Source organism: Hippocampus guttulatus, chromosome 8 (genome assembly GCF_054856545.1).
Source record: "Hippocampus guttulatus isolate MCC_2025c chromosome 8, RoL_Hgut_1.0, whole genome shotgun sequence".
NCBI classification, from domain to species: Eukaryota; Metazoa; Chordata; class Actinopteri; order Syngnathiformes; family Syngnathidae; genus Hippocampus; species Hippocampus guttulatus.
This window is the reverse complement of record NC_141268.1, coordinates 7,641,964-7,657,918: the sequence shown is the minus strand read 5'-3', so window position 1 is coordinate 7,657,918 and position 15,955 is coordinate 7,641,964. Positions and strand designations below refer to the sequence as shown.

Below are 15,955 nucleotides of genomic sequence, written 5' to 3'. Positions count from 1 at the left end.
GTCTTGGGCAACAGTTTGTGGGAGGAGCCTTTTGGTGATTGTTGGTGGAGATAAATTTGTACATTTCTTTTTAGTCATTCAAAGTACATCATACATGATAATAGCAGTAAGCATATCCCGCAATTTTCTTCCCCTTTGTCATGTGGGATCTCTCATATTTTACAAAAAGGTTAGGATGTTAAAATGTGTGGTGCGTGTACCCCGATTTGTTCATTTTAATTCAGGGCAGGTGGCATCATGGCTTTGTGACAGTGGTTCACATAATGGGCCAATGATTAGTGGCGTTTTGTTACATACGTCTTCACCTCAGTGACCTTGGTGTCACTCTTTGTTCATTAGCATGGCTCAATCCTCATTAGCATGCGTGCGGCCCTGATGGATATGTGGGCTAATCAATGTGCGCTCTCCTCATCCACAATGGGACCATATGCACAGTCAGTCAACCTTAAAGGTGGCCAGTTGTCTGGACCTGATGGTGCCGCACGCCCGTGTTATCATATTGAGTTGAGCTTGGGGGAGCATCTGGGAATGCTCTCGCTTTGAGTCTTGGGACAGCTTCAGGTTCTTCAACATTACAACCCAACAACTATGGATGAATGATTCTACAAGGAACTACGATATCACTTGTCTACATCTACAAAGTAAAAAGTAGTCTAACAATGCTTAAAAAAACTTTAATATATTCATCCAGCCACAATTAATCTGAGTGGCTAATCCACTATTTCCCGTGTGAAGTTAAACGGCAATCAGAGAGCCTTAGCTCATCGAGGAAGCCACTGCCAAACAGCCTGTAATGTGAAACGCTAAATGCTTGATGCAGAAATTCATCTTGACAGAACACCCCATTGAACAAGCATTTCTTTAAAATGATCCGCCATATGCATGTCCAGTCTGAACATTCATGATTTCAACCAGGTTTTTTTGGTTTGTTTTTGTGGAACTTATCTTTCGCTTGTCACTGAAAAACCTCACCTATTAGTTCTTTCTGTAACGCCTGCAGTCAAAGCTCTGCGAATAGGGAATCACTTATTGGTGTCATGGAAGTATGCTCAAGTTCTACATAGGGACTGCTCAAAGATGTTCTGGGGATGAGACCTACAGGTATCTGTTTAGCATGGGTTGTTGCTGGAAGTCATGACGTACCTTCATCGTATATGCATGTACAGTGGTGCATTCATTGTTAGACTATTTTTTTGCCTAACTCAAATTATCCTCAAAATGAGGGTAGTTCGAGCGTGTTTTTTTTTCTCCCCCTCTCCCTCCCTTGTGGTTTCTTTCTGACTTCCGGGTTGAGTGAACGCTGGCGCGTTTTGGCTGCCGCTGCTCAACCCGTATTGTTTTGTTTTTTGTTATTGTAAAGTGTCCTTGGGTGTCTTGAAAGGCGCTTATAAATAAAATGTATTATTATTATTATTCTTTTCAAATCAAATCGTCTGTAAGCCATTTATTTTTAACGACAAAGTTACATTTGAAATTATATTTAAGTGTTTCGGTATCATGGCTACATTTACAGTTTAAACTATTAAAACCGATTTACCTTGACAAATGAATGTGCAAACTTGGTTAATGTTTTGTGCTTTGTGTTACAAGCCAACATTTTGGTTACAACCAAACTTCAGATTTGCTGCTGCTCAAAAAAAACGGGAAAAAAAGGGGAACATTGTACTGTCATGCCCTCACATTTGGGCAAGGAAAGCAGCAGCAATTTATTTAAAAAGACACACACACAAACACAAAAGAATGCGACCAAGGAGTGACTCCAACTCCAGGTTCTGATATCACTCACTAGGACACGCCCCTTAAAGGCACACTCATCACACAAACACTATGTACAGTAATTACACTGTAAAACCAGTTAATTTGTTTAGATTCACTTTTATCATGACTGTATTTATACAGTACAGTACTGTTTTTCTTTCTTTAAAAAAATAATTTCTTCAGGGGGTGGAATCGATTAATGACATTCCAATTCATAATTTAAAACATGAATACATTTGTCTCCGATCTCCATGCATCCATTTGTGTGTAAAGAATTGGAGAGAAACTGTTGTAGGACAAACAAATGCACCAAACATGTAACCAACAGACAGACAAAGCCTTGATAATGAGACAGATTGGCAGTGATTGGTCGCACAGAGTGCTTCAGGCCTCCTGGGTCACCATCCATATGTCTCGTTTGTCAGCTGCGTTTAGCGCTCACACAATGAACAGCCATATATGGACATTTTCTGCTAGGGATTTTTACAGCCTTTGCTAGACAAACATAATAACCATTTGCTTTGGCCTTTTTACATATCTCTCTCTCCTCTTGAAAAAAAAAAGTCCAAGCTGAAAATAAATCTCAAAATGAATCCCAGGTGTAGATGAGACATTTGGTTGCTCAACAGAGTTCAAGTGGCACCTAAGCTGTCTGGAGAGTGTTTTCTTTGGCCCAGAGAGAAAGCCAGTGAATTTTTACAATGGACTTTCTTTGCTTAAGGCTCAGGTTCCAGATCTGTTTGTGGAGACCAGGCTAATCGGGCTGCACATATCTATTGCAGGTTCTGCAGTGGAATGCGGTTCACAGGAAGGAAGTGGCATTATTGGCTTAGACATTATTCATGGGTTAAAAATATATAGCTGTGTCAGTTGTGAGGCCCTGGGAAGAGAGGATAAGACGACAAGCACTGGTCAGGTTTTGCGGCTCTTGTGGCAAGTCCGGTTGGTTCTGGCAGCGAAAGTGAGGATAATGCGCAAGTCTTCCAACAGTTTACAGTGGAGGGCCGAACATCCTGTGGTCCAGGACACTGGCAAATGTCCATTTTGTCCGATTCGTTTGAAATTAGAACCAATTTTCCCATGGGAAACAATCTGGGTTGCACATAATTTTGGTTTGGTGTTCAAAGGAGCACCTCATGTTAGTGCTTCATGCAATTTTTTTCAGCCATCGAACTGGATGAACTTAAATACCTACAATATCCACCTATGACTTAGAAGCCAGGCTGTGCAAAGATCAAGAGCTACTTTTAAGGGGCAACCAGGGTCAGACAATTGTCAATTAGTAATTCATTCATTCATTTTCCCATCCACCTATCCTCACAAGGGTCGCGGGAGGTGCTGGAGCCTATCCCAGCGGTATCCCACTCCCACCTAGGGACAATTTGGTGTGTTCAATCAGCATGCCATGCATGTTTTTGGAATGTGGGAGGAAACCGGAGTACCCGGAGAAAACCCACGCAGGCCCGGGGAGAACATGCAAACTCCACACAGAGAGGCCGGAGCTGGAATTGAACCCGGTACCTCCGCAATGTGAGGTCGACGCGCGAACCACTGGACCGCCCCGTCGATTAGTAATCAAAAAGCCAAAAGGGGAAGCAAAGATGCAGTGAGTTTTGTGCAGGTTGCGGAGGAAGTATAAACAGGTCTATACTTTAGAATTTGACCTTACACAACAAAAACTGTCACTTTCTTGCTGGAGATTCTCTGAGTTTTTAACTCTGGAGTGTAGGGGAGAGGTAAACCGATTCTGTTTCCATGCAAGAATGTGACTGGAGAAGGAACAAATAACGGTAGGATCATGGGTTTGGCAAAGATGCGATAGTAAATCACGATTGGGCTGAAGGCAGCGACCGTCTTTTCTGCCCAGCAGAGTGTGTCATTTTGACGCTTTGGTCTTTTTTTTTCTTTTTTTTCAACATAGATACCACACTCTTTGCCAAAATATGGTGGCCGATAAGGCTCAACAGAAATACTAAAGCTATGAGTACTAAATATGAAATACACAACACAAATGGGGCAACACACTTTGCACAAGGGACAGAGCCTGAGACAAACAAAGAATGTAGTCTCTCAGTCAAGATGAATCACTCCAACAAGACTTCCTGAGACCAATTACTACATTTCTATTGGTCGCTTTGTTGCAATCTTAAGGCATCGCACACGGATTACAAATTGTACACAGATCGAAGTTGTTCGGTGAATAGGTGAGTCTAAGTTCCATTTGGTGAACGTGTGACGAGTAAACCGCAAACAGTGATTGGCTTCTGATGCGTGGAGCCGGCGCAGCGGCCTGGAAGGTGGTGCGGCGTGACGGATTGATGAAGTATCACAAGCCCAGGAGTTCCAATCATGTAATCAGCCTGTATTGATTGACTGTCTCTGTTCAGAGAATGCCGCTGCGGCATGCTGCCTGTCACCCTTAGCAAGCATAAAGAGACTTGATTCGGGGTGGCACCAATGCTCTGGTCCAGAAGCATGCTGGGAGCGGTGGCATAATCAGGATGCAGACGCCGCCGCACAACACCAAGGACAGTTGTCAGCCCCTTTGTATTTCTTCTAATTAAAACGCCTGAGAAATTAATGCATCCTCACTATAATTGCATTAAATCCAGCCCGCCATGAATTTAAATAGTTCTTTAACCCGAGTTTGCAGTGCTAATGAGTTTCTTTGTTACATCCATCAAATATCATTCCAAAAAGACAGTGGTGGGAAGTAACAAAGTACATACACGAGGGTAGATTTTTCAGTGATGGTACGGGAGTGTATTAGTAGTGCCCACGTCATTGGTAATATCCACATCTGTAATGTTGAAAGGTGCATGCAGGTTTTAGAGTAACAGAACCTGCCATCCCAGCAACATCTTTTTTCAGTAAGACACCATCAAGCCACATTCTGCACATGTTGTAGAACAGAGTGGCTTTGTAGTATGTGAGTAATAGGCTGGCCTGCCAGCAGTCCAGACCTTCCTCCCATTGAAAATACAAAGCACAAAATATGCCAATGGAGACCCCTAACCGTTGAAGCATTGTATCCTGCTATTATTTACTTTTGATACAATGTTCCATTTTCATTGGAAAAGGGGCTTGTATCAAGCACAGGATGTGAATATTCTTGTCACAGCTGCAAAAAGCATGCAAGCCACAAATCAAAGCAATATCTGTCTAAACTTGACAAATAGGGACATTTACTGTTCAAAACTGCAATATAAGCCATTTCAAGCAGCTCATGTTGCGTCCTTTTGTCAGCGGTGCTCCAATCAATAAGCCACTTATTACCCAGACATCTGTTTTCGGTGCAATTACATGTCACGTATATTGACATAGACAAGACAAAAAGATGGACAGCGAAGCCTTCAATGGCAGATATCTGTCCCGCGTCCCAAAAGTTACACTCCAGCACAAACATGTCTCAAAAGTGCTGCATGTAGCACATTTGACAATAAAGTTGACATGAATGAATGATTACGGGCCCTGTTATTGTTCGAGCATAAGTCACACGGCGCGATGCAAATGTGGAAGGGGTGGGGGCAGACAGAATTTTGTAGACCGACACAGCTTGCCGCAGGTCGACGGAGACTGTCTGCACTTCCGCCTCCTCCCTCAGTCCCCTTGAGGACATCGCCTCTACTGCTTTACAACACGATTCGTGTCAGATGATGGTAATAGGAATGTGTTCAATTATTTTATTTCTACCATCATGCAGAGGAAATGTCCAACACTGTTGCCATAATTATTAATGGAATACAATGACGTACATCCCCGCGACCCTTAAAGCGGATCGGAAAATGAATGAATGAATGAAATGCAGAACAATACGCCGGAACGCTTTTTGAGGCGTAGCATGGTTTGCCAAAATCACAAAACACTCTAAATTGGACCTGCCCCATCACGAAAATTGAAAAGCACCCACTCATTTTCATGCCAAGCACAGCCTACTCTCTGTTACCAAATTATCAAGTGGGTCGGGGGAGTGGAATTTGCAAATTGTTTTGACGCTGGACGCTTGGGCGCCAGTCTTACCAAAATAGGGCCCGATGCCTTTGATTTGATAAATGGCCTAATTTTCTCTAAATATTTTAGTTAAAATCTGAATTTTGTGAATGTAGTGCAGGGGTGGGCAAACTTTTTGGCTCGGGGGCCACATTGATTTCTAAATTTGACAGGTGGTCCGGGTCAGCACAAGATACGGTGCATATAAAAAACTGTATATGTTGACAGTCCATACCAAACATCATCAGAACAAAAGCATTAAAGTATTACCATACTTTTTTTAATGAGAACAGTGAAACAACTATGGTATATGTCCTGTATGAACGTCCAAGTATGTTAACAACATACATGTGTGACAACACAAGCAACAAAGTGCAATATATTGATATTGTCCAAAAACTGATATATATTGATACTGTCCAAAAACTGCAGCATACAGTACAGGTATATGACAAAATCTAACAAATTTAGTTACTATTTGCTACAAAATGAGATGAGTAAAAGACCTGGTGGCTTTCTTTCCACTCACTCACTGTCTCGAACTTGACCGAACTTCACCAAACAAGACAGCGTTGCTCAGCTGATGTCGTGCAACGAACTTTTGAACCCAGCCACGGGACGCTTCGAAGTCTTAGCGCTATGGAACTCGATTGCTCTCTTATTAGTGGTCCAGTTTGCGGAAAGTCTTTCGCACGATAACAGTCAAACCATTCCAGGAAACGTTTATTATTTACTTGACTGTCCGTCGAGCCGCAAGCAATTCACTCTGAGCATGGAAACAGCCAGAATCGGACTGAGCAAGAATCGCTTCCTCGTTTTTCAAAGTCTTGTAGATTTGAGTCTTTCATACTCCAAGCGTCTCCTGAATGTTTCATACTTTGTAACCCTCTTCGTTTAATCAGATACACTTCACTTTCTCTTCCGCGGCCATTACTGTTCCTCTTCGTTTGGATGCCATGATCTACAGGACATAAAAATCTTCGCTATTCCAACACTCACTGCAATAAAGAGTCACTTGCATGTCGCTGTTTTGGATCCAATGATAGAAAATACCATCGTGTCGAACGGGATTTGCTTGACTTGGCGCTACTGCGGGCTTCCGTACCGTCTCCCCCTCCCTCCCTATGCTCTGCAACTTCAAGTAACTGCGCCACCTGGCGTTGAAATGACTGTCATTACAAGTCCAAATGAAATGAATGCAGTAGTTGACATTGAACCTTAATTGTGTACCAACCTTCGGCGGGCCGGATTAAAAAGACCAACGGGCCGGATTCGGCCCGCGGGCCGTAGTTTGCCCACTTCTGATGTAGTGCTATCTTAGGTTGATAAAGACCCCACAGGCTCTGAAAGATACATCCTGAAGACATACTTTGAAACCCTAATTTAAAAATGAAAATCGTTTTTGGAACCACAACGTGGCTCCAAACTCTAGTTGGGCAAGTGTAACACTTGGTTGAAACATAAATTTGAAAACCAGACCCTTATTTGTAACTACAGTACTATCCTTGACTTCAATCCTGAATTCCAAACTCTAACCATGATCAGATGTGAAAGACACATTTTAACATAATTTTAACATTATAATTGTAACATTTAGCATGGCAAATCCCATTTAAAATGTTCAAATGCATTGTCAAAATCTAGTCGGATCAGCTAGTAATTACGTGTGCTCAAGGATGGTCTTACTACATACATCTGGTGTGAAAAGCCTAAATTTACAACAGCTCACAGTTCATTTGTTTTGTTTCCACACCTTCGCAGATCCGAGTGGACGGTAAACTGGACGCAGGAGTGTTATACGAGACGGTGACCGTGACCAAGGACCATGTCCCTGTCCTGCGCAACATGGCCTTCTCCCTGGACAAGACCTCGCTCTACATCATGTCTGACAATCAGGTGAGGCAAAAAACATCTGGAAATCATTTGGATTGAAACCAAAATCCTTGACAAACATGCTGCAAAACGTCTTTAAAGGAGTCCACTTGAGATTTGTGGGATTGAATGTAAAAAGGGTCACATTTCATACCTCTGTGAAGAAAATACAGCAAGCCCCCTACAGAGGAACTCACTTGAACATGCCATGACAATTAAAGCTGTGGTGGGTACCTCCGCTTTAAAAAAATCATTTGCTGTTTCATGAAGGCCTTTTCACACTGCACTTATCAAGCTTTTTTGCCGACTCCTACCAACTTGTTCGTTCAAATGTTAATTAAAGATGAAAAAAAATGTGGTGCACAGACCCTCTTGAAAACAACTGACGGCTAATCATCTTATTAGGTCCAAAAAAGCACATCAATTTTTGCCAGCTCATATTCTACTGAAAATGTACAGTACAGGAAAGAAAAATAATCAACTCCCAACACCAACTTCACCGATCCAGATGAAATTTGGTGGAAATATCTATCATGGACAGAACACATGAAAAAGTCTCAAGGACCCATGACTGACATTGAACCTTCAAGTTTACCATTTGAAATCAAAGAAGCAATTTCACCCATATGTGCCCCAACTAGACAAGATCTATCTCTAGACAAATAGGCAATGCCAAATTGTGATTTCTTTTGTTGTCACTGCCTTCTAATTTTGGTGAAGCATGCTTTCCAACTTTGATGATCCTTTTGATGATGTCAGCTGTAATCATTCTTTGGTTTCCACCGTCCAACATGCAAGGAGCCTCCTCAAAAAAAAAAGCTGTTACTAGTTGTGTGTTGACCATTACAAATTAACAGACTAAAACATGTCTGGGCAGCGACACAGAGAGTCCGAAAAATGGGAATTTATTTACAATCCTACAAGCTGTGTGGAAGATCCACCAACGCTGCAGAAGGAAATGTAAAAGATGCAGGCCGTGTGGAGAGGGATGAGCTGCTGTTCTAATTACTTATCCATGCGGATCGACATAGAGTGCTTGCATCTTTTGTACGCAACACACACACGGCCAATAGTAAACCATCAGAGGCTTTTTCCATGCAGTTTGAAACACCCTTTGACTTTCCCTCGCTTGGCCCACCATCACACAGCCGTTTGTTGTTGTTGCAGTCGTCAGACATTGTATATTCCCCGCACTCGCCGGAGATAACAGCGAGCAAGCGGCGGTAATCACTTTCCCTCTGCCATCAAGTGATTATTTGGCGGCTGAATGGCAACGTGAAATGGGATTAGGCTCCGTTGCAGCCGTGAAAAGCTCCATGAGCGCTTTGCAGTTGCAGAACTTGAGAGGGGGTTCGCAAACTTTTTTGGTCAAGGGAACCCTTTACTCTGGACACATTTTTCCAAGTAATCCCAACACCAATCAAACTGTAGTGCACTCTTAAATGCCATGGAAATTGTTTATTTTTTTGAACATTTGACCACTTGTGACCTGCTTAATACAGAGAACATGAACCAGATTCAATTAGATTCAATTCAATATTCATCCAATGTCTCGAGCTGACCTTCACTGCTTCCAATAACAACATGACTGCAGAAAGAGAGGAGTTAGTTTACAAAAACGCAGCCAACTAAGCCTTTTTTTTTTTGCTATATTTAGCGACTTTTCCGACTGCTATAGTTAAGCACGGGCTGCTGACTGGTTTCACGGTTTCAAATCAACCACAACCTTCCACCAGCAATTTGATGCTTTATTTCGGGGGTCATCAGTGCAGGCCAAGTGACATGACCCCCGCCCCCCTGACATTCTCATTCCACTCTTCCGCCGATACTGACCCATGCCTAGCTGTAGTAACTATTTTTTCAAAAAAGCGCCTTTATCCAAGACCCCAGATTGAGAACAGCTGCACTGTCGAGTGTCCAACTTTGTTGAGCTGCTTTTTGGAGGCATGGAGCTTTTGCGGGGAAGAGTGAGGCTGTTGATGCCAACAGTATTGTGTCAGGCCCTGTCTTCTAAAACAAATCGAGGCAGCTCTTCCTTCAGTGTGATAGACTGGAAGAGACAAGACATCACTTATTGATGAGCGTCGGTCGTTCAAGGAGAGATGCCGGCTTCCTTGGAGGAGACAGCCACGCAGCACCAACAGTGACACACAACAAGCCAGAAGCCAGCTACCTTCTCTTTCAATATTGCAACAACTGTGCAGCCCTCGCCAGCTCAGTCAACCGCACACTTTGTGTCTCTTGGAAATGTTCTGTTGAACACCTAACCCTAGCATGAAACCCCAAATCGAAACACAACTTTGCAATCCTAACCTTAAACCATTGCCCTGTCCTGAAACCCGAACCTCTAAATCCATCCCTGACATCCAACCCTAATTTGGAAACTTGAAGCCACGCTTTGAAAACCGAACCCTGTCTTGAAATCCTAATTTGCAACCCTAACCGTGATTTGAAAGCCTCACTTTGAAATCCTAACCACAAATCCTAAGCTGGCTTGAAACCCTTCTTGGAAACCTTAACCTTTATTAGAAAACCCTCGCTTTGAAATTCAAACCACGATTAGTAGCCCTACTTTGAAACATTAGCCCTGTCTTGAAACCTTACCCATTATTTAAAACCCCACTCTGAAACCTTACCATGGCTTGAAACACTAACTGTATTTTGAAAGCATTGAAATGTTAACCCTGGCTTTAATCCTTCATTTGTAACACTACCCACAATCCTAACCCTAAGTATGAAACCCAAACACCTGTTTTAAACACTCAGCCCTGTCGTGAAACCTCACTTTGAAATCCTAATCTTGGTCTGAAACCCCCATCTTAAAACCTGGTTTGAAACCATCCATCCATCCATTTTTCCAAACCGCTTGATCCTCACTAGGGTCGCGGGGGGTGCTGGAGCCTATCCCAGCTGTCTTCGGGCAGTAGGCGGGGGACACCCTGAATCGGTTGCCAGCCAATCGCAGGGCACACAGAGACGAACAACCATCCACGCTCACATTCACACCGAGGGACAATTTAGAGCATTCAATCAGCCTGCCATGCATGTCTTTTTTGGAATGTGGGAGGAAACCGGAGTACCCGGAGAAAACCCACGCAGGCCCGGGGAGAACATGCAAACTCCACACAGGGAGGCCGGAGCTGGAATTGAACCCGGTACCTCTGCACTTTGAAGCCGACGTGCTAACCACTGGACTACCGGGCCGCCCTTGGTTTGAAACCGTACCTTAGATTTCAAACTTTAATTTGAAAACCTTCACCTGATATGATACCCTACCTCTAATTTGAGAAAGTAACCCAGCCTTGAAACCACAATTCGAAACCCAAGGCCTGTCTTGAAACCCCGCTTTGAAACCCTAATCCTGGTATGAACCCTAATTTTAAAACCTGGTTTGAAACCCCTCGTCTTGAAACCCGAGCCCATCTTTTTCCCTTCAGACTCTCCCGCCGCTTGCTAACGGAATCCCCAGGGAGAGCGCCTCACTCCTTGATTTCCCTCCCACATTTTCCAGCAGAGATGAGAGCTTTCTGGATCCCTGCGAGCCAAACAATGCAGACGTGGAATCAGGAGGGAAGCACAAGCAGATTTGGCTGAGCTCAGCCAACCCTCGTGGAATAACAATGAGCTCAGCCGTCTCCTGCCGAAGGTTCGCATAGTGATGAAGAGCGAACGAGTCGAGGACAGTCGGTGCCTGAGCATTGACGGCCACAAAAAAAAAACATCATCCTGAGATGATTCTTGATATCCTCACAGTGGTTCAGCTTATCGCTCCGTGTCTCCAGTTTGATCACTTCGGAAGACAAAACAAGATCACAATAACCTCGGCGGGTGTCAGCCGGCGTTCTATGAAATGGCGGCTGAATCTTTTAATATCACAGAAAGTGGGAAAAGGCACTGTCTGGGTTTTTCAGGACAATCTCTCAGGGCCTGCCACGTCATCTTTTGTGGCCCGCGAAAGAAAATCATGTGCATCAACATGCAAGATTCTAGCTAAAATCGGTACCAAATTTCAAACTGTCAGAAGTAATGAACAATAACTTTGAGGTATTACAAGCATTGTTTTTCCGTTACCAAACCCATTTTATTACTCGAACAATAGTCAAACAACCTATGATCCCAGACTACTGATTTCAAAAATTCTGTAGTTATACATTTGTTGTTTATGGATACTTATATGATAGAGCGTTGAAGCATTTATATGGTTTCAATGTCATAATGGCCCTCTGAGAGAAACTGGAACAACAATGTGGCCTGCGACAAAAAAATTACGCCCAGGGTATATCTCGGTTGGATCTATTAATACAGACAATTTTAAACATTTTTAGAGGGGGGCCTCCATTATTTGCAAGTTTTTGTGTCAGTGGTTGGTCCCTAAGGGCTCGCTGTATCATTTTTTATATAAGGAGCTATTTATGTGAAACCCAGGACAGCATCAATAAACTGAAATGGGAACGGGAAGTTCGTGTCCCAAGATGCCAGTTCTCAAATGAAGATGCCACTTCACGTCAAATGAACCAGAACCACTTTCTGCACCGTCAATGTTGTTACAGGAACATAGGAATATGTAAATCCCACTCTTTCCTAACCGTGGGGAGTGCGGGGGGGGGGCATGATGTATCACTTGTTAACTGTGAGGCAGAGGTGGGCAGGCTGTCGCAAGACACAGCTATCTTTTTTTATTTAAGTAATTAAAAAGTCAATTTTCACGAATATGTCCCAGTTCATGTGTTCATGTTGGGCCATGCTCATCAATTTTGCTTGAGTCCGACCTGATGTAAAAAGTGCTTGACTAATAGCAAATATTCCTTGTATTGTACAATGAAATTCACCAGCAAAAATGTAAAAAATAACACTTCAGTGGTGCCTTGGTGTGCGGGTTTACTCTGCTCCCAGGGCACAGTGTAATGCACACATCAGGATATATATAGATAGATAGATAGATATAAACGGAGACCTTCGCAACTGCTCAGTAAGATGCACTAATTTTTCAACGATTTTTCGCAAAGGGTAAAAAATGACATATTAATGTTAAGGTGCATAAACTTCAACTGTAAGTGACAACTGCTTAAAGCAATGTGTCAAAGTCAAGGCCCGGGGGCCAGATCTGGCCCACCAAAACATTTTATGTGGCCCGCGAAAGCAAATCAAGCATGTCAACTTCCATGATGCTTGCTAAAATCTGAACCAAAATTTCAAATTGTCATATGAAATCCACAATAGCAGTCATTATTCTTGACTTCCGATTTTAAAACAAGTTAATCATCAATTTGTTGAGCGCTGTGTATGTAATATGTGGAGGGAATTAAACATTTACAGCTATATGGTTTCCCAGAATTCAGAGCAACCCTCCAAGGGAAACTGAAACTACAATGTGGCCCGCGACAAAAATGAGTTTGACACTCCTGGCTAAAAGTCTCTTCTTTTTCACAACCTGTCAAACTTGTTGCTTGTTGTGAAGTGACGTGAGTTGATTTCACTGCCTTCACCTTACGCTTGTACCGGCATCTCAGATGTTTCAATAGCATGTCAAAACAAAAAAAATTGGTCAAGCGATCGATGGTCTGTGTCTCGAGTCAGGTCATTTGTGAGTCAAAGTACCATTGTAAAAGCAATGGTGAAGAAAGATCTGAAATAGGTTCACTTGATCCCTCTCTCTGTGAAACATTTGGAATTCACTACTATAAATCGGACTTTGATGCTGCTCATGTGGACTCAAGGTAGACTACGTCACACGTATGGCGAGTATATTAAACAAGTGGAGCACAACCTTCGAGTGTCCTGCTCCCCTGCATACCAAGCCAGCTAGGCCCACACTTATTTTTATTTCATTTTACTTTCTAATTATGCCCCAGCTGGACGTGTGATGCGAGCAATTTCCTGATGTAAGCAATCACAAATGAAGAGTGCATTAGAGTGTCTCCGGTGCGCTAATAGCATAAGTGGGCGCTTTCTCAAGTCCGTGTTGGCAAAATGGATTAGCTTCGGCACCCCTCACACACCCACACACACACACCACATAACTTTCACTCTTTTTTCAGCAATTCGCAACCCATTTGGTTTCATTCCATTAACAAAATGAGTTTGCCTCGTGGGAGGAGTTTGGGGATTTAAAATCCCAGTCTGACGCATTTGGAATAATAGAGGAATTATTGTGGTTTGGATCAGTAAAAACTGACAAAATCACTCCCTTGCCTGGGGTTATAAAAACATTGTGGCTTCAGTTACCTTGCAGGTTATTTTGTTGTTGTTTCCATGGTTACAACACACAATAATAGAGGGCCATGACTCGTTCTATATGTCAACCATGCAAGACTGTAGCAGTGTCCTCTGTCCTTTGTCCTTCGTTCCATCATCTTGTTCTGTGAATGTTGACTTTTTTTTTTTTGCTTTGCTGCACAACCTTAAAGTGGAAATATTCTGAAAGAAATCAACTTTTGAATAGCTTCAACAAACAGGTGCACCTCTGCAGTGCCTGCACACCCATCATGTGTCAACCAAGAAAATATTGTCTTGGATACTTATGAAAATGTGGCTATGATACAATAATAAAAATAAAATGAGAAATAAAGCTATGAAAAAACAGCAAGAAGGGTAGCCACCAAAAAGTATGACAATTACAACTGTCTTAGCTCTGCAGCTGTTTGGACAACATGTCAGATCAATATAATAAGGAATAGTACTGAAAAACTGACTCATCATAGTACTTGTTAATTGATTTCCAGCTCATCAGCATTTTTTTTTCGTTTTGTTTTTTAATACGTGACTTATCATTGATAATAAACAACTAACAAATCTGCAACCGCATTGACCTCTTTGGAATAGACCTGAGGACAAAGACAGGAAACTTTATTTGACAGCTTTTATTTCCCCCCGCTCCCCACCTTTCTGATTTTAGGTGTCCCAGGTTCCCGTGGAGGCCTGCGAGCAGTATGGAACGTGTGCAGAGTGCCTAAGCTCCGGGGACCCTCACTGCGGTTGGTGTGTCCTGTACAACACGTGAGTCGGCATGCGCACAAATACACATGCACGCCGTGTCTAAGGGATTAAGGGCGTAACAAACAGCTAGTGGGATGTTATAAATAAGAGGAAGCATGTGATTTGTGCAGTTTCAGGGCAAGCAGTTTATTTTAGCGCAGTCAAAGACAGGAAAGGCGAGGATTGTCTCCCATAGCCACACAACTTTCGAGCTCGGCCAACAATTGATTGTAACCCACCCTCTACCCCTCATAAACAACCAAACCAAGACACCCAACCAGTCCTGGCCCTAAACTATAGCTCACTAGTCTGTGCCCTATTTAGACCAAAGCCTTTTCTCATCCAAAAACACTAGACTAGACGATAGTGTTAGCTGTAGTCCTTATGATAGACATTAGTCTTAGTCCTCTCCCACGCCTTAATCCTAGAGCCTTAGACCTAGTGCTAGTCTTGGCCTAAAACAACAGCCTTTAACCTTGGGCCTGAAACTTAGTCTTGGCCAAAGATATTACTTTTTGTCTTCACACCAGACCTTGGAACGAGTCAGGGTTTTATGCCTTCAACACTGGACCTCCTATAGAATTAGTCTTGGCCCAACACAAAGCTAGTCCTTGCCCTAGTATTTCAAACAAAGAAAAACTGGAAATGGATTATGAACAATGAAATATATTAAGAGTACATACTTTCCACATATGCACGTAAATGGCATTTTCGTCATACATCTGGTTAGGAAGTGTGTGGTCGTACTGTATGTGTCCCTCCCCCAGTAGCCCTGATTAAAAACTGCAGCCCCATCCAGCATTTAATGTGCCCTTCTCTGCCTCACACCTAGTCTAAGTCCAGGTCTTAGCCCAAGACTTTATATTCAAGCCTACCTCTTAAACCTAGTCCTGGCCCGAGACCTTAATCCAAGGCCAGGATTTTGCACTAGTTCTTAATCACAGTCTTGGCCTTAGATCTAGCCCAGGACCGGAGACTAGATTTAGCTCGTATGAGACCTTAGACGCGGCAGAAAATTTCGCATTATTACTAGGTCTAGGCCTTGGACCCCTCAAAATTTTATTGTCTGGGACAACTACCGGTGGTGCAGTGGCCAGGAGGAAGGGGATTGGGGATTAGCTGGGCCGTCACATCAGGACCTCATCATACCCGCGGGAACATTTTGGATCGGACAGAGCCAGATTATCTCTCTCATCTTAATTATGTGACCCCCCAGGTTAGCTTGTATAATACCTCGATATAGACCACAGGGGATTGAGGAGATTAAAAGCCTGTGTTTTGCAAGACGGCCTGCAATGTTTGAAGCTGACCTGAGCAGGGTGGATTTAGCAGCGTTTTATGGTGATGTGTGCGTTTCTGT

At 43.0% G+C, this 15,955-nt stretch overlaps 1 protein-coding gene across 2 annotated transcripts in view; it reads left to right on the top strand.

Moving 5' to 3' along the window:
* The window catches only part of LOC147200988 (plexin-A2-like), a 126,669-nt gene that overhangs the window by 51,039 nt on the left and 59,675 nt on the right, over window positions 1-15,955 (top strand). For both annotated transcript variants that reach the window (XR_015101581.1, XM_086117424.1), the window contains exons 4-5: window positions 7,510-7,644; window positions 14,516-14,616. Coding sequence is in view for 1 of the 2 variants with exons in the window: in XM_086117424.1 (XP_085973550.1) it covers window positions 7,510-7,644; window positions 14,516-14,616 (236 nt within the window). In the remaining variant the exon portion in view is untranslated. The remainder of the gene's footprint in view (window positions 1-7,509; window positions 7,645-14,515; window positions 14,617-15,955) is intronic.